At 56.9% G+C, this 25371-nt stretch overlaps 1 protein-coding gene and 1 pseudogene across 12 annotated transcripts; both read right to left on the reverse strand.

Annotated features, from left to right (window-relative positions):
- Positions 1–49: 49 nt before the first annotated feature.
- On the reverse strand, positions 50–25371 carry CERCAM (cerebral endothelial cell adhesion molecule). Of its 12 annotated transcripts, none has more exons than XM_070518637.1 (15): positions 24913–25366; positions 16206–16270; positions 15880–15973; positions 13555–13665; positions 13266–13383; positions 12574–12708; positions 12234–12438; positions 10655–10774; positions 10266–10342; positions 10059–10165; positions 9112–9244; positions 7836–7963; positions 7453–7656; positions 6819–7071; positions 4375–6532 (listed from the first exon to the last, which is right to left on the reverse strand). In XM_070518637.1, the coding sequence occupies exons 4-14, from the start codon at positions 13626–13628 to the stop codon at positions 6819–6821; spliced, it is 1554 nt and encodes a 517-aa protein (XP_070374738.1). In that variant the 5' UTR covers positions 13629–13665; positions 15880–15973; positions 16206–16270; positions 24913–25366; the 3' UTR covers positions 4375–6532. The 12 variants fall into 12 exon arrangements, with proteins under 12 accessions (XP_070374732.1, XP_044634582.2, XP_070374738.1 ...); XM_070518634.1 differs by having other exon boundaries at positions 15066–15973; positions 24913–25252; XM_070518635.1 differs by lacking the exon at positions 24913–25366 and adding an exon at positions 22970–24679 and having other exon boundaries at positions 15066–15973.
- LOC106845435 (peptidyl-prolyl cis-trans isomerase A pseudogene) lies at positions 287–4018 on the reverse strand (annotated as a pseudogene).

Consider the following 25371-nt stretch of genomic DNA (forward strand, 5'->3'; position numbering starts at 1 on the left):
AGAGGGTATGTAATTGCATCAGTTTGCTCCAGCTGCCGTAACAAAGCACACACGCTGGGTGCCCTCAACAACAGGAACTTCTTGTCTTATAGTTTCGGAGGCCAGAGGCCTGACGCCAAGCGTCGGCAGGGCGGTGCTCCCTCTCGAGGCTCCAGGGAAGGACCTGTTCCAGGCCTGTCTCCCAGTTTCAGTCCGTTCCTCGGTAGCAGAGCTGCAGTCTATACGTGGCGTCCTCCTTGTGTGCCTGCCTGTGTCCAGATTCCCCCTTTGGATAAGGACACCAATTAACCGGGTTAGGGGCCCACCCTATTCCAGCATGACCTCATCTTAACTAGTTACCTCCACAACGACCCTATTTCCAAAGAAAGGTCACATTCTGAGGTACTGGGGGTTAGGACTTCAATGTATGAAGCTGGGGACCCAGTTTGACCCACACCGTAATGCATATATTCCATTTAAAGACGTATAATAAACGCTAAGGGAACCACGGTCCAGGTTAAGAAACAAAAGAGACTTAAAAAAATTTTTTTAACTATAAGACGCTATCTCAAAATGTTAACACTGGTGATTTTATTTTGCTCGGGGTTTTTTTTGTTGTTTTTTAAAAAATTTCAACAATGAACGTGGGCTTCCCTTGTTAGTTAGAAATAACCGCAGCTGATAGTGGAGCTGTGCACTGCAGTGCTGGACCCAAGCCTGCATGCGCTTGCAGCAGGGGGATGCCCCTGAGTCCTCGGCTCAGGATGCGGCCTCTCCATTCCCCCAAGGGTCTGATTACCAGTTGTTTCCATCCAGGAGCACCTCCTCCAGGGGCCTGATGCAACTGCCACAGCATGGCCCCAGGGACAAGGAATCTGTGCTCCAGAGTGGGTCTGGCTTTTCTTTCAGGTGACTGGAGAGATTTCAAGTCCTGGGTGGGGCTGGGAGAGAAAATTCTTGCAGGCCCCATCAAGGGTCTGGCTCCTCTTGGACCCTCTGAACAGCCCCTCGCTGGCCCTGGGCCTCCGAGGTTGGATGGATGCTGGGCTCAGCTGAAGAGTCTGGTTCTACAGTTGCCCAAACCAGTGGTTCTCAAAGTGGTCCTCAACAGCCGATGCTGTTGGTGCTGGAGAACCCGCACCAACGGCGTCAGCATCACCAGGGAACTTGTTAGAGGTGTGGATGCGTGGACCCCACCCCAGACCTACTGCGTCAGACACTCTGGGGGTGGCGCCCAGTAGTCTGTTTGAACAAGGTCTCTGGGGGTTTGGATGCTCTCCGAGGTTTAAGAACCACTTCCCACACCATCGGGGAGGGATCCCAGACGGCAAATCTCGTCATGCTCCTTCATTTTACACAGGGGGAAACTGAGGCATTTTACAGCAAGGAGGAGGACCTAGCTCAAGTGCCACAGACAACCAAGTGGCAGAGGTGAAACCGGAAGTTAGATCTTCTGTCTGCCGAGTCCCCACTCTTTCTTCTGACTCAGGCAGACCTCCTAAGTCCAACCTGATTCCCTCTGTCACTGTAGGGAGGGTCACCATGATGCCAGCCACCATCAGGGCAGTGCTCCCTTTGTGCTGGGCACCATGCTTACCTGCACTGGCTCAATGAATCCTCACGACATCCAGTGAGGTTGGCACGAGAGCTAACCCCATTTTACAGAGCAGAAAGCTGAGGCGAGAGAAAGGTCAGGACACTTACCCAAGGTCACAGAGCTAGAAAGGGCAGAGGCAGAACTCAAACTAGCTTTCTCTGCTCCCAGAGCCCATGCTGTGGCTAATAGGACCACACCAAGGTTTGCCGAGATGGCCATTGGCCGGTGGTGGTGGTGGGGGGTGCTCTTCTCCAGCATCTACAATTCGGCTGAGAAACTGCGAGACAAAAAGCTTCTGGAGCAGGCAAAACAGTTGGCAAACAGCTGGTGCCCAAAAGCTATTGCCATTTACTCCGAGGAAAGCCCCTGGTCTGCACACAATTGTACCCACCTTGAAGTGAGGGGCACAGTGCAGATTAGAAGCGGCCCACCAGGAGGGAGGTGCAGTAGACGTGGTTCTTGCCCACTCACCCTCATTCCACTTTCTCACTTTCTTTCAGCTGTCCGTGCCTCCCCCTAGCGGGGGCGTGCCTCACAACAAGGCTTCCTGAGCCTTTTCACAGCAGGGCACACGTGGAAAACCAAAATATTTGCATAGCATCCCGGCAGCCTGGAGGGTATTGGGGATATTTAGAAGTCTTGAGGAAAATTTCCTGACACTTTCTTCCTAATATATATTAGGATTAGAAACCGTAGCATAAAGTATTAGGGAAGATGTTAAAGCTCAGTTTTGTATAAAACTTCCAAATAAAACATTGTGCTGGATAAAAGACGACACACAAAAGGCCACATACTGTGTGATTCCATCCATGTGACAGTTTGGAAAAGGCAAAACCATAGGGACAGAAAGCAGATCAGTGGTGTCCCAGTGCTGTTAGGAGGAGGGAGTTGACTGCGCAGTGGCACAGGGAAACTTTTTGGCAAGACGCATATATTCTCTATTTTCATGTAGTGGTGGTGACATGACGGCTTACGTTTATCAAAAATCATCAAAGTAAATTTTACTGTATGTAAATTTAGCAGCGGTTCCAAAACCTGTCACCTCCTCAGAATCACCTGGGGTGGTTTTGTTGAAAAGTAGTCAGGCCTCACCTACAAGCAGCTGAATCAGAGCCCTGTGCCGCGGAGTTCAGAGGGGGCAGGAACCTGCCTATAACAAACTCCCCAGGTGGAGGGTGTGGCTGGGGACCAGGACTTTTGGGTCAGGACAGAAGATTCCAAGCTTCTGTCTCCAGCCCAGACCTGAACCTTGAATCCCAGACTCGTGGATCCAACCACTACCTGACCTCCACGTCCGGATCTCCAATTTCGCATGTCTAAAACTGCTCTCCTCACTTGCCCCCAACCAGCCCCACCCATCTTCTCCACTTCAGTTAATGGCAGTTCCATTCTTCCAGTAATTTGGGCCAAAAACTTTGACATCGTCCTCAATTCCTCTCCTTCTCTCTCTCTCTTTTGCTGTTGTTTAGTTTTTATCTCATGGTCATAAACTTTTTTTTTTTTAGCATTTATTTATTTATTTTGGAGGGGGGGATTAGCCCTGAGCTAACAGCTGCTGCCAGTCCTCCTCTTTTTGCTGAGGAAGACTGGCCCTGAGCTCACATCCATGCCCATCTTCCTCTACTTGTCATGGCTTTTGCCAAGTGGTGCCACGTCCGTACCCGGGATCCGAACCGGCCAACCCCGGGGCCACCGAGAAGGGGAACACGCGAACTTAACCGCTGCGCCACCGGGCGGCCCCTCATGATCATAAACTTAACTCTTCAGTTCATCTAGACTTGAGGGGGAGAAGGAAAACGTGGAACCGAAAGAACTGCAGCCAGAGCATGAAGACGACAGGATGTGTAAGCAGCTGGGGAAACTGGCGGTTAAGACAAAACACAAGTCAAGGGGCCGGCCCGGTGGCACAGCGGTTAAGTGCACACATTCTGCTTTGGCGCCCCAGGGTTTGCTGGTTCGGATCCTGGCTGCGGACATGGCACCGCTTGGCAAGCCGTGCTGTGGTGGAAGATGGGCACGGATGTTAGCTCAGGGCCAATCTTCCTTGGGAAAAAGAGGAGGATTGGCAGCAGATGTTAGCTCAGGGCTAATCTTCCTAAAAAAAAGCAAAAACAAAAACAAGTCAAATTGCTTAGAGTCGTCCACAGACAGCAACGGTGTTCTTGCTGGTCTTACCATTCCTGGACCCAAAGTGCCCCTTGGCTTCCGTGAGAGTCATGTCCCTTCCTCCTTGCCAAAGACCACATGCCTGCCATCCAGCCACTCAGCCTTGGCAGTGCAGGTGAAAACCCGGGAACTGTTTGTGCTGGGGCCAGCACATGCCGTGGACAAGATGCCAGGACCCACGTGCTTCCAGATGAAATATTCATCATCAAATTTCTCCCTGTAGGGGGACTCTCCACCGGTGCCAGTATGCTGTGTGAAGTCACCAACCTGGCACATAAATCCTGGAATAATTCTGTGAAAGCAGAAAACTTCATAACCAAGTCCTTTCTCCCCAGTGCTCAGAGCACGAACCTTGTCTGCTGCCTTTAGAACTTTGTCTGCAAACAGCTTGAAGGAGACTCGGCCCAAGGGCTCGCAGTCGATGCTGAAGAATAGTGGGGTCGACCAGAGCAAGGCAGCACAGGGGGGCTCCAGGAGGTGACATCATCTCCTCTGCAAAGCCTCCTCTCCTCTTGAAATTCTCTCGGCTCTACCTTCTCACCACCCCAACTGCTAACACCTGGTCTGAGGCATCGTCGTCGTATCTCACCTGGACTCATGTGGGTTTCTAACCAGTCTCCCTACTTCTACCCTGGACCCACCTATGGTTCATTCAGTATGGTAGCCAGGGTGAGCATGTTCAATATAAGTTAGATCATGTCATTTCTCGGCCTCAAACCCTCCAGGGGCTTCTCATCTCAGAGTAAAAGCCAAAATGGCCTCCAAGGCCTTCCCTGCTCTGACCCTGACCTTGGCTCCATCATCTCCAGACCTTGGCTCCTCCTTGCTCACACTGCTCCACCCACACTGGCTTCCTTGCTGTCTTTTGAACCTGCCAGTCCTGCTCCTGCCTCAGGACCTTTGCATATGCTGTTCCCGTGGCCTGGAATGGTCTTCCTTCAGATGTCCCCATAGCTTGCCACTTTACCCCCTTCAACTCTTCATTAGACATTAACGTCTCAGACTGTACCTGATAGCTCCCCCTTTTTGCTCTATAGCACATATCACCCTGTAATATTTACTTATTTGTTCCTGTCTGTCTCCCTTGGCAGAACGTCAGGTCCATGAGGTCAGGGGTGTTTTTCAGTTATGTTACAGGCTGTATCCCTAATGCCTAAACCTGGCCCATAGGAGGTGCTTGATAAACGTTTATTTCAATGAATGAAGGGGACACCTGAAGCCTGGAGAGGAGGTGACTTGCTCAAGGTCATAGCCATGCAGAATCAGTGCTTTCACTCTTGGACCAAACAAAGCACAATCCCACAGCTCTGGCCCAAAGTCCTTCTCGCTGCCATGCCAGGGCCTGGAACCAAAGCCGGGCCTGCTGGACCGCAGCCCCAGGACAGGAGGAGGGATGGCCCTGCCTCGGGAGGTGTCTGTCCGATCTGCCAGGACCCAGGGGTTTACACAACCAATCAAGGGGCTGCCACGGGAGAGGGGCTCCTCTGGAGAAGGAAACCTGTGATGCCAGTACCACGGTCCTGTGCTGGTGGAGGCAGAGACAGCCACGGCCAAGGCAAGGAGCCACCACCCCAGCGCCTCAGCTCCCTGAGTGCAGGTCATGGAGACAGCTGCTGGGCCCAGAAGCCTGACCCTACCGCGGCTGGGGGAGGGAGGAGAGCCAGCAGTCCCTGAGCAGAATAGCAGAAGGTGTGGAGCTGCTGCAGGCAGCCCACAGCCAGGGGCAGATTCCAAACGCTGGGGCTCCCTTCCCACTTGTCGCCCCAAACCAGCAGAGGGCGCCCTGGCCCCCACAGTCCAAGTTCCGGCACCTTGCGCCCTCTGGCAGCCACACTGGTTAGGGACGGAGGGGAGCCCCAGGTCTCCCCCAGCCACTGCCAGGGGAGGGGCTCCAGCTGCACAAGTGAAGACCCAAGGGCTAGGAGGATCAGCAGCCCTGGGTCTGACCTGGGCCCACCCTGACCAGCAAAGTGAGGCCAGCGATGACCACTACAGCCCCAGTGGGTGAGCACTCACTGTGGGCTGGGCTCTGGGCCAGGCCGCGTTATACACACCCAGCTCAGGAGATACTCCTCTCCCACCTCCACTCTACCTGCGAGTAGACTAAGACACAGGGAGGGATGGCACCCACTCAAGATCACCCAGCAAGGAGACGATGCCAGGTCGGCCTGACTCCTCCTCCAGGCTGCCCTCCCGTGTCTCCATCTGCTTCATCAAGAATCCTCCCTCCCAGACCTCGTGACACGCAGAGAAGCTCAGCCATGGCTTAAAAAGTATAAAGTGCAAATACCAGCCGGCTTTTATTGAGGGCCTACTGTGTGCTGGGCACCAGGTCTGCAAGGGTCCTCCTCCCACCTCCCTGCACTTCCCACTGGCCAGGGAGGAAGGTTGGCCCTGGAAGGTGGGACCCAGGTGTCAAGCCAGGGAGGGGGCTGAGGTGGAGGTAGAAGGGGGCAGAGGGGCCCCAGCAGCTGGGTCCTCAGGGAGGGCAGGGCTCCTGTCTGCCCCCTCCTCCCCTCCGCCCAGGCCCTGAGTCAGGCAGTGCAGGGTAAGAGGGCCTGTGAGCTCTGCCCTTTCACCACGTGACCTTTGGAGAAGGGGACCCATCTCTGAGTGGTTTCTCCCGATATAAGATGGGTCCAGAGGGCAGAGTGGCCATGCCTAAGGTGGCAACCAGGTCTCTACTGGGTCTGTGGCTGCTGGTGGCAGCCTCTGCCAGCGATCTCCAACTCTGCCCCCTGGACAGCTGTGGCCTGCTCCTGGGCACTCCTCTGGAGTCACCACCTAGACCTAGACAGGAGACACAAGAGGAGAGAATAGAAGAACTAGGGGCAGAGAGCGAGGGGCAGAGACAGAAACAGACACGGAGAAAGTCAGAGAGACAGAGGCGGGCAGAGAAAGAGTAAGCGCTAGAGGTGCACAGAGAAACGAAGGGACAGCCAAACACACAAATAGAGACAGAGATGGAGCAGACAGAGGGAAGGAGAGAAAGAAGACAGGCTGAGACCAAGACACAGAGAGTCAGCTCTAAAAGGGAGAGGCAACCGAGGGCCCCCTCTTCCCAGCCCGCCCTCACCTAGAGCTCATCCCTGGGGTGGGGATGGAGGCTGTGCCCACTGCTGCCAGCCAGGTCCAGGCGAGGGTCACGCAGGGTCTTGTGAGAGCCACGCCAGCTGATGAGGCGGCCGCTGTCATCATCCCAGGGTGAGGATGTCTCCGTGTCGCTGAGCCACTCGGCATCCCCCGCATAGTGGGTGGGGGCGGCAAGCAGGGGCCGGGCTGAGAAGGCCCGCAGGTCCCGTGGCCAGAAGTGTGCCTTATACTGCTCGCTGTGAGGCAGGAGGATGGCTCAGGGGGGCAGAGGGGGGCTGAGGTGGGCCCCTCCACCCAGACCGCACACCTGTCTGGAGCCAGGCACCTCACTGCCCTCCCCATCTAGACCTCACAACAAACATGAGAGGCAGGATTCTCTGATCCATATTTTCCAGAGAGGGAAACTGAGGCTTGGAACAGGGAAGTCACTTGACTAAAACCCACATGGGCAGCACAGAATTCACACCTGGGTTGGTCTGACTCTAGGGCTAAGCTGGGCTACTCCTCAGTGGCCTGGAAGAAGTGACTCAGCCGTGCCAGCCTCGGCCTCCCCACCTGCCCAGCGAGAGGCGGGCTCCCAGGAGAGGAAGCCCTGCCCTGCCCCCACCAAGACTCACTTGGGGTGCTGGTCAAACATGATGGGCAGGAACTCGTCCACGGGCAGCATTCGGCGTAGGGGCTGGGAGGCCAGCAGCTTGCGGGCACCCGCCAGGCTCAGGAGGTATGCCAGTGTCCAGTAGGAGTACCCGGCCACCACTAGGTGTGGCAGCCCCTCCACAACCGCCTCCTCCTCAGGGTTCACCTGCTTCCGGCCGAGGTAGCTGTAGGTGACACCAAAGGTCCCAGGAGTCACTGTAGGTCCTGTGTCACAGGACCCCTCCCCTGCCCCCATCCTACAGGCCAGGTTCTGGGGGAGGGCTGACCAGGGCTCCAAGCAGGTGGAGGCAGGCTCCCAGGGGCCCACCCCTCTCCCTTGCCCCTGGGGGCGCAGGCTGCCTACATCAGGTCCCATGGGAGTTTCTCTGCCTCCACTTCCTCCATCAGCTGCTCCAGTCGCCCCCTGAAGTTGCTCTCAAAGCGCACGTCGTCCTCAAACACCAGGACCTGGGCCAGGCCCCTGGCAACCACCTGTGGTATACGGTGGGGGATGGCTTTTTAGATTGAGCCATCCCCTTCCACCTCGCTAACACCAACCGACTCTCCCTGGCCTCAGTTACGTGCCAAACGCTCGGCCCTGGCCACGTCACTCAGCTGCTCCAAAGCCTGCTGGGGCTCTCACCGCCTGGGGACTGAAATCCCAACGCCTTGCTCTGGCATTCAAGGCCCTCTGGGACCCTCAGGAGGCAGAACACAGGATGTCCCTGTGCTGCAGTGAGGAGATGGAGATGTGGGGAGGTGGAACCACTTTCCAAGGACACACAGCCAGGCGGTGGCAGAAGCAGGATCTGACCCTGCATCTGCTGGACTCGAAGGCCTGGCTCCTCATCCCGAACTCCTGAACTGTCCTAAAGGAGGCTGGGCTGGGCGAGGGGTGAGGGGAGACCCTAGGCCCCAACATCTCTCAGAAACGGTACTTCCTGTAACTTTTGGAAATGTGAAAAGTACATGAAATCAGCTCAGTAAATGGTGAAATGTACGTCATCCTTCAACCTGCTCAGAGACAGTAGAAAAATAGAAATATAAGCTTGCAGCCATCTATTTTAGTTACAGTAGAAAACAAAGACACGGAGTGAGTGTGAGCCCTCCCGGGGGGTGCCTCCAGGTAGCAGCTGCTCCTGGGTGCTCACACCCCAGCCCTGCGCTGAGGGTTCCGCCTAGTGCCAAGCAGGCCTTTCTTCTTCCCTCCAGAACACACCCAACTCCTTCCTGCCTCAGGGCCTTTGCTCACACTGTTCTCCTCTGCCCAGAAGCCTCTTCTCCCCTCCCTTGGATGGCATGGCCCCCCGGACCCCACACCAAGCCAGGAGTGCAGGCCAGTCCACACTCTAGAACAGCCTGACATCTCCCCTCCATGACAAGCTTGGTTCTTTCTTGAGCTGCATTTTCCTTGTTCCCCTTTGTATGCTCAGAGCAGAATATCGCCTAGCACACAGTAGGTGCTCAATAGAGACTGGAGAACGAATAAGGTATAGGGTTGAACACACAGAGTTAAAGCTGCTGACCGGGTCTTCATGCATTCATTTCTCCACTGGTTCATTGGAGGGCTGGACACAGAGCAGTGGTGAGGGTGGCCCTGCTCTCCCTGAGGGTGTGGGCCGAGGGGCCGGGGTCCTCACCTCCTCCCAGATGGAGTAGTGGCTGAGGAAGCAGCCCACCTCGCCCTTGGTCAACGTGCGGCCTGAGTAGGGGTCCTGGTAGCCAGGGAGCAGGTCCACGCCAAGGCTCCTCAAGATACTGCTGTTGAGTGTCCTGAGGGAGACGGGTGTAATGGGGTGAGGGCCGCCAGCCAGGGCCCCATCCAGGAGGCCTGGCCTGTGCATGTTGGGGATGGTCACACTGGAATCTGGTCTGAAGGAGCTTTCAGCTTTGTTACTGCTTTGTGTGGCCTGAAGCCATCAGTGACTGGACCTGGGGAACCCCTGAGGGGTGACCCTCAGGGGAGAGGGTAGCAGCGTGGGGAGGCGGGTGGTGGCCTGAGAAGGATGCACCCCAGGACAAATGTGGGGAACATGGCATATAATTCTTGGGCAGAGGCCCAAGCAAAAAACAAAATCCTGTGGTCAAAGGGGCTGGTGGCACATGCAGCAAAGATCAGCAGGCACGTGGGTCATATGAGCCCTGGGTCCCCAGGGCACGTGACTGGCCTGCTCCCACTCCCACCTACCCACCAGGGACCTAAGTTCAGGATGGGGAAGAATAACCCTGACCATAATAAAGACACCTAAGCTTTGGAACACTAACCATGAGTCAGGCCCTGGCTGAATCTTCACTGACCCTTACCAGCCCCAAAGAGCAAGGCACAATTATCTGCCATTTACACAGCAGGGCTGAGAGGTGGGGGTAACTTGCTGAAGGGCAGAGCTGAAATCCAAGCCTGGGAGCTCCAGATCCTGGGCCTTAACCATTGTACTCTCCTCCCTCCATCCTGTCCTATTTCTGTCTGCCCTGGGACTCCCTGAGACAGAACTGCTCAGGCCTTGTTTGAATACCTCCTAGAACAGGAAACTCACTCAACTCATTTGTCCCCCTCCCAGGAAGCTCTGAGGGACCTGGGGAGCCTCACCGGCCATCCACAGCATCCACCACCCGCCCGGAGATCTCCATCTCCCAGAGCGAGCTCAGCATGCGCTCACGGCGGTCGGGCCGGCGGGCCAGGCTGATGACAAAGACCTGGACGAGGCAGCGGAGTGGGTGCAGGGGAAGTGGGTGCAGGGGGAGGGAAGAGCCCACCCACCTCCTGGCCCCACTTCTGCAGGCTGAGGGGGCTTACCTCATCAAACCCCATCTTGCTGGGCCTCTTTGGGGGCCGGGACACATGAGCCGAGGCCCACATGGGGGGCCCGTCCACTGCAGAGGAAAGCACCCCTCAAACATGAGTCCTCACATGTCAGGGGCAACCCTGGAGTCCCAGCCCCCCTCAGCGGAATGCCCAGCAGGAAGGGCCCTCTGAGATCACAGAACCCACCTGCCTCCAGGGTGGAGATGGGGAGACTGAGGCCCAGTGGGGAAAGAGATTTGCCCAGAGTCAGGGAGTGAGTTAGGCTGAAGCTGGGACCCAGCCTGCTGCCCAGTCAGGTCCAGGGCCTGGGAGAAGGGGCACATGGGGCAGGGAGGCGGGGAGCAGCCGCACAGGTGGGCGCAGGGGCACCCAACCCTCACCTAGTGCTTCCAAGATCAGGTGGATGAAGTTGACCCTCTCGTCCTCTAGCCCCTGGTAGGATTTCACGGCCACGTTCATGTACCCGTAGCGGTGCTGGTTGCACACGTGGACCGAGACCCCTGTGCAGAGAGGCCGAGTGAGTGCTGGAGTAGGGGGCAGGGCTCTCAGAACCCAGCTGAGAAGTTCTAGGCGCAGTCCTGCCAGCGACCCAATCCGTGAGTCCTCTCTGGGACTGGAGGGAGAAAGGGCTTGGCCCAAATGATATCCAAGGGACTTTTCTGCTGAGATGGTTTATTCATTCAACAGACGTGTCAGAGCACCTGCTGGGTGCCAGGGTGATGGCAGTGGGCAAGACGGACAGAGTCCCTGCCCTCGGGGATTGAGGTGAGGAAAGAACAGGCAAACGCCCACCCCACAGGATGCCACCAGGCATTGCTCCACCCCCTAAACCTCTCCCACCTCTGCCCACCCCACCGCCTGGCCCAGACCCAGCACCCTCAGCTCCCGCCCACATCCTTACACTTAACCCCAACCCTGTCCTGCTCCCACCATGCTGTCCTCCACTGGCAACCAGAGTGGCCTTTTTTATTTCATCAATATTTGTCACCTTTATTATAATTACTTATTTATTCTTTATCTTCTATAGACCATGAACTCCTCAGGGGCAGGCACACACTATCTATTTAAAAGTTAACCCCATGCCCAGCACGCCTACCTTTCCTGCCTTGGCTTGCACCATGCCCCCTCAACCTACTGTGCTCCAGCCACCTGCCTGCTTATATTCCCCACCACCACAGGGCCTTTGCATCTGCTGGTCCCATTGCCTGAAATATTCTTTCCTGCTCTGCTTGCCTTGTCAGTATCTGCCCACACTTCAGATCTCAGCCCCAAAGTTCACATCCTCCAGGAAGCCTTCCCTGACCAGGTCAGTGCTCGCCTAAGCTCCCAGGGCACCTATAATTGAGAAGTTCTCTTTCCTGTCACAGTTGTGATTGGACATTGACTTGTGTGATCCTTTGACTGACGGGACTGGAGCTTCCAGCAGGGCAGGGACTGCCAGATTTTATCCACACTGTCTCCCCAGTGCCTGGCACATGGTTAGTGCTCCATAAATAATTGCCTGATTGGGGCCAGCCCCACAGCCGAGTGGTTAAGTTCGCATGCTCCGCTGCGGCAGCCCAGGGTTTCGCTGGTTCGGATCCTGGGCGGGGACGTGGCACCATTCGTCAGGCCACGTTGAGGCGGCATCCCACATGCCACAACTAGAAGGACCCATGACTAAAAATACACAACTATGTGCTGGAAGGACTTGGGGAGAAAAAAGCAGGAAAAAAATAAAAGAAGAAGATTGGCAATAGTTGTTAGCTCAGGTGCAAATCTTTAAAAAAAAATTGCCTGATGAAGGAATATATGCAAGTGCCATGATGGAGACAGACAGAAGGACATCTAACCTACTGGGGCAGTGGGCTCAAGAAAAGCTACAGCCCGAAAGACAAACAGGAGCTAAGATGAACTGCAGAGTGGGGAAGGGCATGCAGAGGGAACAGCACGTGCAAAGGCCTAGCGGCCTCCCCTCACCAGCAGCCTGACAGGCGTAGGCGAAGACAATGATGTCATCGAAGGGCCAGGTGTAGTTGGGGTGAGGAGGGTAGAAGGCGAGCTGGGCTGCCCCCTCAGCCCGCAGGGATATCAGGAATGTGGAATGGACCATGGGGACACGGAAGCAGCCCCGGCGCTGGCGGTTCTTGGTGGGGAAGTACTCGGCTGTGCGGCGGTAGTAGCCCTGCGGAAGGGGGTTGCTCTGGCTGTGAGAGGGCCCCCTCCATCCCAGAGCCTGCTCCCCTGCCACAGCCCACAGACCGCGAGGCCTTCAGGCTCTCCCTGTCCCTCCTCCCGAGGCCCCCATCCCTGGCCTTACCTGGGGGGTGATCCCGCACCAGAAATTGGAGTAATAGGTCTGGGAGTCCAGCATTGGGGCCACCACGGGCAGCCCCTTCTCGATCAGAAGCCTCAGTGTCTGATTGTTGGTCAGAATGTTGTCTGTATCTGCAAACTTTGGGGAGCGGGACGTCACAGGCCTCAGACTTGTCTGGGCTGCAGCCCCCCAAGGATTCACTGGGTAAGATCCTTCCCCATTCCCAGAGACCCAGACTGGCTCCCAGAATCCAATGGAGTTCCCTTAGAGAGGTCTAATCTACAAACCAGTAGATCTGTTTCTGGACCAAGGATCTCATCTGGTGCACTGGCTCAGGGGTTGGGCCCAGAGATAAGAGTTACTGATCTAAGAACTTTATCTGAGATCTGACTTAGGGAGTAGATCCAAGGATCTACTCTGAACTCTAGTCCAGGGAACTAGGCTCAGTTTATACTCTGGGCTCTAGCCCAGGAATCTAGCCTCAGTATATACTCTGGCATCTGTCTCAGGGATCCAGGCTTAGTACTTAGTCTGAGCTCAAACATAGGGATCCAAGCTCAATATCTGGCCTGGGTTCAGACCCAGGGTGCTAGCTAAAGGATCCAACCTACAGGTGGTTAAATCAAACAAAGATTTGTATCAAGGACAGATACCACCACCTGTGGGAAGCCCAATCCTAGGCCAGGCTTTCTTACCAGGATATAGTCAGCCTCCCAGTTCCTGGCAAAAGTCAGGGCTTCCTGCTTCAACTCCATCAGAAACTGGTGCCTTTCTTTGGTCCAGTGCTTGGGACCCTCTTCATCTGGGTAGGACCTGAGCAGGTAAAGAGATGGGATGTTCCCATGGGGTGGGTGCATGTGGTCTCTCCCTCGGAGGGTAGTGGACAGGGACGTGGCCTGGAGGTTGAGGCTCAGGGCTGCCCCCGTCCTCTCTGGGTTGCAGCTGTGCCCATCTTCCCCAGGACCTTTCCCCTCAGATCACCACCTGGACTCCCCTTCGGGCCTCCAGACTACAGTCGCATAGTCATCGCCCACAGCGGCCAGCCACTCCTGCAGCATCTCTGTGGTGTTGTCCACGTTGTGGTCTGTGGCACACCTGGGGACACAGGAGGAAGAAGGGTGAGGGGCAGCAGCCACAGAAGGGCCAAACCCCGAGGCGGCCTTGACCCCCAGAGCACCAACACCTGCAAGGCTGGCCTCTCCTGGGAGCAGTAGAGGCAGATCTGCTACAGAAGATGGACTGAAGGCAGGCAGCTAGGTCCCAATCACAGGTCTGTGATCCACTACGTGACCTCAGGCAAGTCCTGCCCTTTCTGGGCTTTGCTTTCTCCTCCTGTGACTAGAGCTGTTCTGCTGAGCTCATGGGCTAACAGAATGCGAATGCATTTTGAAAGATGAAAAGTACCTTAACTTTGAGGGACCTTTCTTAGTTACCTTCCTTCCTTGCTGTGTGACCACAGGTCAGCCCCTTCCCCTCTCTGAGTCAGAACACGACAGAAGAGCTGCTGCTTCCCTCTGCCCGAAGGTTGTAAAAAAGACCAAACCACACTCCGAGCGTCCCTGAGAAGTACTAATGGGCCCTAGCTCCGCTGCCAGAGAGCACAGCCTCTCTTTTCCCGCGGAAGGGGCTCCCATGGTGGAGAAGGGTGCAGGCGGCTTAGCCAAGAGCCCAGGTTTTAGAGGATGCTGCCCCTTTAAGCCAATTCCCCAGAAGTGAAGACTAACTACGTGTCAAGTCCTGCAGGGGTGGGAACTAACTAACTCAAACTGTGGTAATTGTGGGCAGCCTCCCAGGACACAGCTCCACCCCCCAACCCAACTTTGGTGTGTTGTGGGGGGTCAGTTTGTCATTTCTCTCCGTTTATCCCAAGCCTCAGCTTAGGACTCCTCCCTGTTCTGGCTTCCACAGACTGTGGTCTCTGATTCCAGTGCCCTGTGGGGACACTTGGGGGGAGACGCTCCAGGGAGGGGGCGCTACCATACTGAGAGAGGCTGGAATCAGCCCAGCGGGAGGCGGAGGGGTCTGACTCCCCTGCAGAGCAGCATGGTTGGGGGGGCTGAGGGCACCTCCACAGGCTCCCCAGGAACCCCTGGTCCTGGTGATCTCTGCCACGTTCAGCCCCAGGGGACGTGAGCTCTCCCGTCTGCTCCACTCCACATCAAGCCAACCACAGGGCCCACTGGGTTGAGTTTGGGCTCTGAGAACTAGGGCATGAGGGGCTGGGCCCAACTTACACCCAGAGGAGGTCCCAAGAGGAGGAGTAGAAGCCGGAATGAGAAATGGGTGTCCCTGGGTCAGCCTAAGGCCTCAGAGGTCAGTCTTCAGGGCCAGGGGATGGGGGGGCGGCTGTGGGGGGCTGTGGAGGGCCTGTCGCGAGGGGAGGGGCCTGCCTGGGTGGCGTCTGGATAGGGAGCCCATGGGCCATCTGGGGCCTGGACTGACTGTGGGGCTGGGGGTAGATGCCCAGTGGGTGCCAATGCCCGGGTCTCTCTCACCAGAGGGCCAGCCTGGCCCGGGGGTAGTCCAGCCGCTCCAGCGCACCCAGGTAGTGGGGTAGTGAGTGCTCGGCATTGCGGGCCAGGATGGCAAGGACCACTGCGGGCAGCGGCGGCTCCGCGAGGCCCGCAGCCCCGAGCGGCGGCCCCAGCAGGAGCAGCAGCTGGAGCAGCGGGGCGGCGAGGGCGGCGCGCATGGCGGGCGCTCGGGCGGCGGCGGCGGCGGCGGCCCCCGGGGCTCCCGGCCCTGCCGAGGGGAGTGGGCGGCGCGGCGGGGCCGGGGCGGGGCCTGGGCCGGGGCGGGGCCGAGGCCGGCCGGGGTCGGGGGAGCATACCCCCAAAAAGTGGGCTCCCACGCCCCACCCCTATTCGCGGGTTCTCAAGTGTCTTCTTCTGGGCCGGGGGCACGCGCCCCAGGCGTGACCCAGGAGCGGCCCCCTCCCGGCTGCACGCCGGAGGGGGGAAGAGGAGGAGAGGGGAGGGTCTGGGGTGACGGCATCCGAGCCGCCCGGGCGTCAGAGATCGCTCGACTCCGAGTCCCCGAGCGTTCAGGCCCCGGGATCCGGCTTCACTGAGCGCCCGACCGCCCTGCCTCAGGATTCCCTGGCCATCCCTCCGACCCTGAGACCGGAGCCGTACACCCGGCGGGGAGGAGCCACCGGCCACCGCCCTTCCCGGCTTCCCCGGCCCCGCCCCTCCTCGCCTCCCCGCGGGCGCCCTCTGGCGGGCCCGCCGGAACTTCGCAGGCCAGGGAGGCCGCGCGTGGGCCCGAGAGCAAGACCGGCTTAGGGGGCCGGGAGCGGGTCTCCCTGACCTGCGCGCGCTGTCCCGCCGCGGTCCGAGCCTGGCATCCCCCGCGTGTCGTCGTCCTCGCCTCCGTCGCCAGCACCGGCAGTGCTCCTCCCGCCCTTTAGGAGAGCAAAACCCACTATTAGACTGTAGAACGAGAGGGCACCACACAGCCCCACACGGTGACCCGGCCCCACTCCAAAGCAGGGGACACAGCCTCCCCTGGGGCAGAGTTGGGGTCCTGAGGCCCCTGCTGAGATGGAAGGGGGTTTCCAGCCTCTCTTAGGAGAGGGCAGGAAAGGGGGGTCACCTGGAGGCAGTGGTGGGTTCTAGCTGGTATCTGCCACTGACCTCAGGTCCTCATAGGTGACATCGGGCTGATAACACCACCCGTCTGCGAGAGTGTGCGAGGATTCCTTGAGAGAAGGAATACGCTTGAGTCCTCTGCATGGAGCCTGGCACCCAGGAAGAGTTACTGGGGTGGGAAGATGGGACTGGAGGAGCCAGGCTCCTAGTCCCTTCACCCCCAACCCACGGGGAACCTGCTTTCCTATGGCACCTTTGGGTCTCTCTTCAGCCTCCTCCTAGGGTCAGGAAGGGGAGCTAAACCTGTGCACACTATCTCCACTGAGAGGGGAAGGGTGGGGGCCCAGTAAGGAATAGACTTGCCTGATGATGGGGCAGTGTGTGGGGGCATCGAACCCCACAGTCCTGGTCTCCAGCCCAGCTCCAAAGCTACCACTAGGCCTCAATCAAAGCTTCCTAGGTGGGGCTGCTTCCTGGCCAGTGGCCCTGCAGTGGAAGGCCTGAGGCCCCACAGCGGCATCCAGGGGAAATATAAGAAGCCATTCCCTTGCATAGTAGCCTCTGGACGGAAGGCACTCCCAACCCCAGAACAGGGTTCCCTTTCAGAACCAAAGCATGTCCCCCACCTTACCCAGCCCAGAGCCGCTGCCCATCCTATTGGGCTTGGGGGCTTTCAGGTTCCTCCCTTGCCTCGAGTCCTCCTCCTTCTCCCTATGCACCGACCCCTCCCATCTTCACCTCCCTCCCTCCACAGTCCACACCGTGGTCCAGCCTGTCACTAATTCCCTTGCTTCAGGGTTCTTCCATCATCCCTGCCTGGAAAAACCCTATAACCGTCTTGCTTTGGGGCAGGTTGGGGCTACTGCAAGCTCACGATCTCTGCCCTCGGCTGGACTCCCACCAAGCCCAGCAGGCCCATTCCCCCGTGCTCCTGTGCTCTTTCCTCAGTGGCATTTCACATCCCCACAGCCCCTGAAGCCCCACTCTATTCCCCCTCCCCCCAGCAAGGATCTCCCTGCTACTTTTTGGGAGAAAAGAGAAGCCATCACCTGGGAATTCTCATTTCCAGCCTCCAAACCTTCCACCCCTGCCCCCAAGCGGCCTCTGCTCCCACCGCCTGGTACAATGGGAGAGGCCCCCTTTCCTCACACCAGAACCCCCCCTGGGCTCCAAATGCCACCCCCTCACCCTTCCTGAACTGCCAACCTCCCTCTCTTCTGGAAACTTCCTTTGACATTCCAAAGGACTTAAATCTCCCCCAACTTAAAACATGAAAACACCCGGCTGCCTGCAGGCCCCCAGCTGCAGCCCTCTCTCTCTCCCTTCCTCCAAACCTCTTGCAAAGCAGATCTGTGCTTTTCTTCCTCACCTCCCTTCACAGCTTGACACACGCCAAGGCCAAGGCCGCTCCAGCCAAACTGCTCCTCCCAAGACCAGCATCCTCCTGGCCACTCCCCCCAGTGACACTTCCTTCTCATCTAAGAGGGCTTTCTTCAGCAGCTGACCACATGGACACTCCCTCTTTCTGGAAAACCGACATGTGTCTCAACTGCGCACCTTGACCCAAATTCCATCTGTCCAAAACAGAAGCCCAATCTTTCCCCCAAACCTGCGCCCCTATGGTGCCCTTACTCGGACGGCAGCTCCGCCCACCCAGTCCCACAAGCTGGAGACCTGGATGTTGCTGATGATAAGTCTCTCTCCCAGCCCACTCCATCACTTCATCCTGGCAGGACCACCCCCTCACCATCTCCTGCGCATGGCTGCCTCTTTCTTTCTGCACTGCCACTTGCCTGGCTCAGGGCATCAGCACCACTCACCTGGGCCACTGCACCCTCCAGGCCCACTCCTACAAGGCTTTCTGCCTGGAAACCATTCTGTATTCAGTGGTTCTCTCTAAAGTGCCTAATGTTAACACTCTCGCGGGCTACCCATTGCATTCAGCACAGAACTCAAACCCTTCAAGGGCATCGAGGCCCTGCATGGCCTGCCTGACACTTCTCCAATCCTCTGATGCCCCCTCCTCCCCCATCTCCTGCTCTAGCCAAATTGACTATTTGCAGTTTCCAGAACACTCCATGCTTTAGGACCTTCCCACATGCTTTTTTTGGTTCTTCTGCTTGAACAGATCTTTCTCTTGCTGAGCAAATCCCACAGGCCCTCCAGTCTCAGCTTGAACTTCCTTCCTCTGGAAAGCCTTCCCCGATGTCATGTCTGGGGACACACACCCACGTGGAATCCTATATAATCCCATTCATTCAGCAAATATTTATTGAGCACATGCCAGGTGCAGATAGGACTCAAGGAACTGGGTGAACAAGACAGACAATCTCTGTTTCCAGGGTGCTCACATTCTGGTGAGGGAGACACAAGGGAAACAACCAAACTGATTAGTTAATAGATAGTTTCAAAGGATGGTAAATACTATGAACAAAATAAAACGAGTTAATAAGAACAGAGAGTAGCTGGGAGTGGGAGGCAACGTTGAGTAGAGGGGTCAGTGAAGACATCTCAGAGCAGAAGGGGAGCCAGTCAAGAGCAGATCTGGGGGGAGAGTGTTGCAGATGGAGCGATCACGTGGGGCCAAGGTCCTACGGTAGGAACAGGCAAGGCCAGTGTGGTAGGAGCAACGTGAGCAAGGAGGGTGTGGTAAGAGCTGAGAACCGCCTAGGGCCTGCAAGCCACGGCAGGATTTAAAATTTTTTCAGTGCAATAAGAAGACATTGGAGGGGGTAGGCAGAAGAGTGACGTGATTCGTCTTAAAAAGATTGCTCTGGGGGTGGCCCCATAGCCGAGCGGTTAAGTTTGCATGCTCTGCTTCAGCGGCCCAGGGTTTCGCCGGTTCGGATCCTGGGCGCAGACCTAGCGCCGCTCATTAAGCCATGCTGAGGTGGCATCCCATATGCCACAACTAGAAGGACCCACAACTAAAATATACAACTATGTACCGGGGGTTTTGGGGAGAAGAAGAAAAAAAAAAAAAGATTGCTCTGGCTGCACCTCAGAGGGTAGAGCCATGGCGGCAAGGATGGAAACAGGAGACCCTCATACAGAGAGAGATGATGGTGGGCAGGGTTGAGAGTTGAGATGTAGAATGGAGGCAGAGCCCACTGGCTTGTGGGATTAGACGTGGGAGACAGAAAAGGAATCGGGATGACTCATAGGGTTTGGAACTGGGCTGGATGGTGGGCTAGTTACTCAATGGGGAAGACCTGAGAAGAAACAGATGGAATGTGATCGGATTCTGTGTTGGACTTTTAGTTTGAGCTGCCTTTTAGACTCACAGGTGGAAAGATCACATGCCAGACCAGCCTGGCTGTGAGTTTGGAGGCAGGGACCCGCCCGCCTCCTTCACTGTTTCATCCCCAGCCCCAGAGCAGGGCCAGCTGAGCATAGGGTGAGCTCTCAGTAGAAATATGGTGGGGTCACTGATGGAGGTGGGCTGATCAAGCCCTATATTCCCACTTACACTCAGTTTTTTGCCCCAAAATTTAAGACACACTCTGCAAAGGTAATATTTGAGCAAATTCACAGAAATTCTGAAGCGGTGGCTCTCCAAGCATGGTCCTTGGACCAGGAGCATCAGCCTCACCTGGAAACTGTTAGAAATGCAAATTCCTAGGTCCCTCCCCATACCATTGAATCAGAAATTCGGGCAGTGAAGGTAAAACCAACAAGCCTTCCAGGTGATTTTGACACAGGCTAAAGATTAAAGCTGCTGTTCTATGGGGCCTAAGGCTTCATTCTCCAGGTCATGTAGGATGCATGCCTGGCAAAAAATGATTGGGCTCCTCTAGCTGAATAGGACCCAGACCACTGTGGACCAACATCTAGGCACAATTTCCCCCCCCCCACAGCATCCTCCCTCCCATCCCTCAGCCATTGTAGTTCTGGCCAAAGCCAGGTGGTGGCGCCAGCGCCCCAGGCTTCACTCTGGCTTGGGGCAGTCGAGACCCTGGAAAAATTGTCCCCCTCCCCAGGGCCTTCTTCCCTCTGAGGGCCTCAGTTCCAAGGCCTACCCACTGGCAAAGGCTCTGCAGGGTGGCCTTCATCAGGGAGAGGGGTGCTGAGGCTGGCACACCCAAGATGAGGGCCAACCTCTCTCCCTGGAGGTTAGAAAGATGGGCTAGAGGAGGCCCCTTGGTCAGAGAGAAATTAGGGGTGTCTGGCCTGTGGGACTTGGGGGTCAGGAGCCCAGGCAGCCAGCTCTGGTCCAGTGAACTCTGGCAAAACCTCCACTAACCCTCTGCCTACCCTGCCCAACCTCATTTGTGGTCTCAGGTGCCGTTTCCCTGCCAATGGGAGGGGGCAAACTGGAGGTACCCCAGAGCCCAGACAGAGCACCAAGGTTGGGGGTCTTCAGAGCCTGGCAGCCAAGCAGGCAGGGAAGAGGGGCCCACAGTGGGGAGGATGCTTGGATGGAGCTCTTACCAGCTGCCAGCTTCAAATCTCCCGGGTTGGGGGCTCTCTGGGCCCCTGTCCTGCTTGGTGGCCAAGGGAGCCCAGGATCCTGGCCAGAGGAGGGGCCCACGCCCCGTTCCTTGTCCTGGGTGCAGCTCAGCAGAGAAGAGTCCAGGAGCCCTGCCTGGGCTCCCTTCCACCTCAGGTTCCAAGGCCGCTTCCCAGAGAAGCCAGGGCTGAGCACAGGCTTGCCCCCCATCTGCTCCTCTGCCCCTCATCTTTCCTATTTGAGGGGAGACTGAGACCACCAGATCCCAGCTGGAGTCACTCTGCCCATTCTGCTTAGACCTAGCATACCTTGGCCTCTGCTCTAGGAATCTGTCCACGCCCCCTCATCTCCAGGGGTTCCACCCAACGCCCACACTCACTCCAAAGGACCACCCTCTCCCTCTGGGTCATGCCCTCCTCTCCCAGGACCCCAGATGTGGAGCTATCCTCCTCTGAGGCTCTGCCTGTGTCCTGAGGAGGCTGGGGCCAGGCCAGCTGTTTTTCCCAGGCAGCCAGCTGTTTTGCCCATCAGGAAGCAGTGCTGGCTCCTCCGCTAAAATCCTTGCTGTGGCTGGGCTGCAGCGTGGCAGCCCCGCTGAGCCAGGGCCTGGGAGCTGTTAACTCCTCTGGGCCCAGGCAGCCCCTTCCTCTCCTAGCCGGATCCCTTCTGCCTCCCCCCTCCCAGACCTGCAGGAGCAGCCTGTCACAAGACTTCTAGAGATCCCAAGAAGACCAAGCATTGCTCTCCCCGCCCCCCTCAACAAGTGCTAACCCGCCCCCCACAACAGAGCCTTGTCCTCAGGTGACCCCAGGTGAGAGGAGGGTCCAAAGGGGTAAATGTTACCCCATTCAGACTAATAATAATAAGAGCCATCAACTGACTGCTGTGTGCCAGGCATTGTGCCAAGTGCTTTAAATGTGTTGTCTAACAATTTTTACAACCACCCTGTAAAGTAGGGAGTATTTTCATTTTATAGATGAGGAAACTCAGACGTTGGAGTCTAAGTCACTGGCCCAAGCCCACAGAGTTGAAGTTTGAAACTGGGCTGCCTGCCTCTCTCAGGCCAGCCCTGGTGGCCCTGGAATCACTGTTGGTGTCGCTATTTGTTTCCCAGAGCCCCTCACCCAGGCTGTCTTTCCCTGGTCTTGGCCTCACGAGCACCATCTGTGAAACGGGAACACTGATGGGTGGAATTAACACCCCGATCAGCTCCCACAGGCTGAGTCCGGGGCTGTGCCAGGCTCAGCGCTTAACACCTTCCAAGCATTTATTAACAGATCATTCCTCTCGCTGGCAGTGGTGAGCCCGGGCGAGGATCCCAGGTTTGCTGCTTCCCAGCAGCCTGGCTTTAGGCAAGTGACTTTATGTCTCAGAGTCTCAGTGTCCAAAACTGAATAATGGATGTAAAAACAGTATCTACTGCGTCCTCGATTTTGTGGTGAAAGGAGGAGGTAACATACGTAAAGTGGTTGGCTTGCTACCCAACGCAGAGAAAGTGGTGTGAAAGGTTAGCCCTTACTATTATGACTAGTGACCACATCTGGAAGGATCTGAGTGGCCTGTCCACCTCTGTGTGCCTCCATGCCCAGAGGCAGCTGGCAGCCAGGAGGGCTCTGTCATTACTTGTGAATGGATGGACCCTGGTCTGGTAGTACTACATGGGGACAGCCTCCTTCAAGAGGAGGCGGAACTTGCCCAGACCACACAGCTACTGGGGTAGAGCTGTGGGCATCCCAAGGCTCCTGCTCTTAACTCCTCACCCCTTCTCTCCAGAGGCCAGAACCTGGTCTGGTGGGAGGGGAAGGAGGGGCAAGAGAATAGGGACAATCTCAGGGCTGAGACAGCCCAGAAGGTGACTGGGTTGTGGCTGGGTGGGATCTCAGGGTCTGGGAAAGACCCCTCAGGATGCAGTGACCCGTGCTCTCCCCTTTGTCCCCTCCCCTCTGCCCACCATGGGTCAGCTCCCTGGTCCCAGCCTAGACATCTGGAACTGGGGCAGACAAAGAGCTGCGAGGAGGGACAATAACCTTCTGTCCATTTTCAGATGCCGGGCCGGGCCTGGCCAGGGCTGGGGGCCGGAGCCCCGGCGAGGCGGTGCCAGGCCCCCCGCGGGCAGCGGACAATGTTGGCAGTGATGGAGAGGAGGCATTTCAAAGCGTTTTGTTCCCACTGACCCCCTCCCTGCCACATCTCGCCCCAGCTCGGGGTGAGGCCCCAGCCCCACCCCCAGCCACCCAGGCCCCTGCTCCAGGCGGCTTGGGGACCGGCCACATTCTTGACCTCAGGGGAAAAGTTTAGACTCTTTGCACCCTGGGCAACAATAACAGTGTCACAGAACTGATTTAGGAGCAGCACTTACCATCACAAAGCAGCAGACAAAGAGCCAGGGCTGAGAACGCGCCGGCCTCTGGGCCTGCTCCTCCAACCACGGCTGACTTCTCTCCTGGACTCTGCCTGGGCAGGACTGGGTACCCGGGCCCCAGACCCGGGGCACACCAGAGGAGAAGCGGAAGTGGGAAGGGAGCAAAGGAGAAGAGTGGGGGAATCCAGTGGGGAATCAGGGGGCCTGAGAGCTGCTTCCTGCTCCGCCACCGATTTGTTAAGTGACCCTGAGGAAGTCCTTCTCCACTCTGGGCCTCAGTTTCCCTATTTGTAATAAGGAGGCTAAACTATAAGGCTGAAAGCAGGATGTTCTGATCTTGCAGGCAGGAGGGTTTCAGTAATAATGATAATGATGATGGTGAAAAGTATTTACCGTTTAGTTCTGGGCACTTCCTAGGTGCCAGACACTGTGATCGCTAACCCCTTTCTGGCCCTCATCCCCTTTTATCATTTAATGCTCATCAACCTCACAAAGCAGGTGTATAATTAACATCGGTTTACAGTTGATAAACAGAGGCTCAGAGAAGTTGAGTCAATTGTCCAGGGCCACACAGCTTGGAGGCCGTGGAGCCGAGACACGAGGCAAGGCTGGTTCACTTCTGATTATGCTGCAGTGGGAAGGAGAGAGGGGCAATGAGGCAGCTGGACCGTGGTGAGTCCTGGGTGGGAGGGCCTCTTCTCCCAGCCAGAAGGCTATGAATAAATAAATGTCTGATTACCCCCAGGGGGAATTCTACCCTGGAGCAGGTGCCTTTAAAAAAGAGATTAATTCTCATCTGTGAACAGTTTGGCCTGCGCAGACACCTAGATGCAGAGGATTGGACACAATGACCTCTAGTGGAGACTTCCTAGGAATTAGAGGTAAGGTGGGAGGACATTTAAGGGCTCAGGGCCCTGGAGGCAGGCTACAGGTTCGAATCTCGGCTCTAGCTTTTTCTGGCAGCGTGTCCTTGGGCAAGTTACTTCAACATTCTATGCTTCATTTTTCCAACCTGTAAAATTAAATTCACCTGGTAGGAGTGTGGTGCCCATTTGGTGAGATGCATGGAAGGCCTTAGAACAGCGCCTGACTCAGTGAGGGCTGCCTGTTCCTATCTGGCAAGGTCCTTCCAGCCAGGACACCTCAAGGTGGGCACTGCTAGGACACTGGCATGCAGTCAGCTATTGACCTTGCTTTTCAGGAAGAGGTTGGGCTTTGACTACAGCATGAGGGACTATGGTTAGACACTGAGAGCAAAGGGGGCCCTGTTCTCTGCGATCTGTAAGGCAAAGACCAACCATAGCTTCCCGGGGACCGAAGAGCTTGTAGCTTCTCTGATGCCTGGCAGGGGTTGCTTAGCCCTGGGCATGGTGTCTGGAGAAAGGACAGAAAGGGAAGGAGGCCCTGGGAGGTGCTGTCCAGAGTCTGCCCCCTGCCCCTTAAATCCAGAGGGATCAAACTGTATGTGGAGAGGGAAGGAGAGGTGGCCAAGGGCAGCATCCACAAGCCCTGGTGGGTTTTGAGTCCCAGCTCTGCCAACTTGCTGTGTGTTACCCAAGATGAGTTGCTAGCCCTCTCTGAGCTCATTCCAAAAGTCTTTTAGAATCCAAGGTGTTCAAAGGAAACTATCACAGGCGCCTCTGTGATTCCACAAGTCTAATAAAAAGTTTGCTTGGCATCCAGGAGTCCTGCTCCCCAGACTACAGCCCCTCCTGGCTCCCCTCATCCCCAGACTTCACCTCCAGCTTCTCCACCATCCCTTCGGCTCCCCTCCCCAAACCACTGACACATGCACCACAGACAGAGGGCGAGACAGTCCAGTGGAAAATGTCACAGATTCTTAGGGACTCGTGGAGTGTGGGGGGTGGTCCTGGGGAGCCCCAACAAGGACAGCCTTCCCCTCCCTCACTGCCCGGCTGTGGAGCCAGAGGAACACTCACCTGGGCAGAGCATCCTGGGGTCCCCCTCGGCCCGGGAGGTGGATGGCACTGCTGGGGCCGTCTCTGGCACAAGGTGACGTCCCTGCCCTGTTCCTGCTGCTGAGAAGGGCTGGTCAGGCAGGCCCTCAGGTGCCAGACCGCCCTTCCTGGGCACAGATTTTCCTGGCATCTGCTGGGCAGGAGGGCACTGGCTGGGGGTTGGGCAGAGGTGCATGGAAAGATTTGGGCAGAGGTGTCACCTAGAGGGCTTGTCCCCAGCCCCTAAATCCACTCCCTTTCTGGACACTGTGGGCCAAGGGTTCAGGAAGCCATGGGCCCTCAGGGGCATGGAGAGGGCTGACTTGGGGAGACTGAGAGGAGCAGGCCCCTGCCTCATCCTGCCCCATCCCCCCTCATCCTGCCCCACCCCCAAAACAGGCCAGCATGGCCCAGGCTGAGGTGTTTGCTTTTCCAGTCTCT

This window comes from Equus asinus, chromosome 10, assembly GCF_041296235.1.
Source record: "Equus asinus isolate D_3611 breed Donkey chromosome 10, EquAss-T2T_v2, whole genome shotgun sequence".
In the NCBI taxonomy this organism is placed as follows: Eukaryota; Metazoa; Chordata; class Mammalia; order Perissodactyla; family Equidae; genus Equus; species Equus asinus.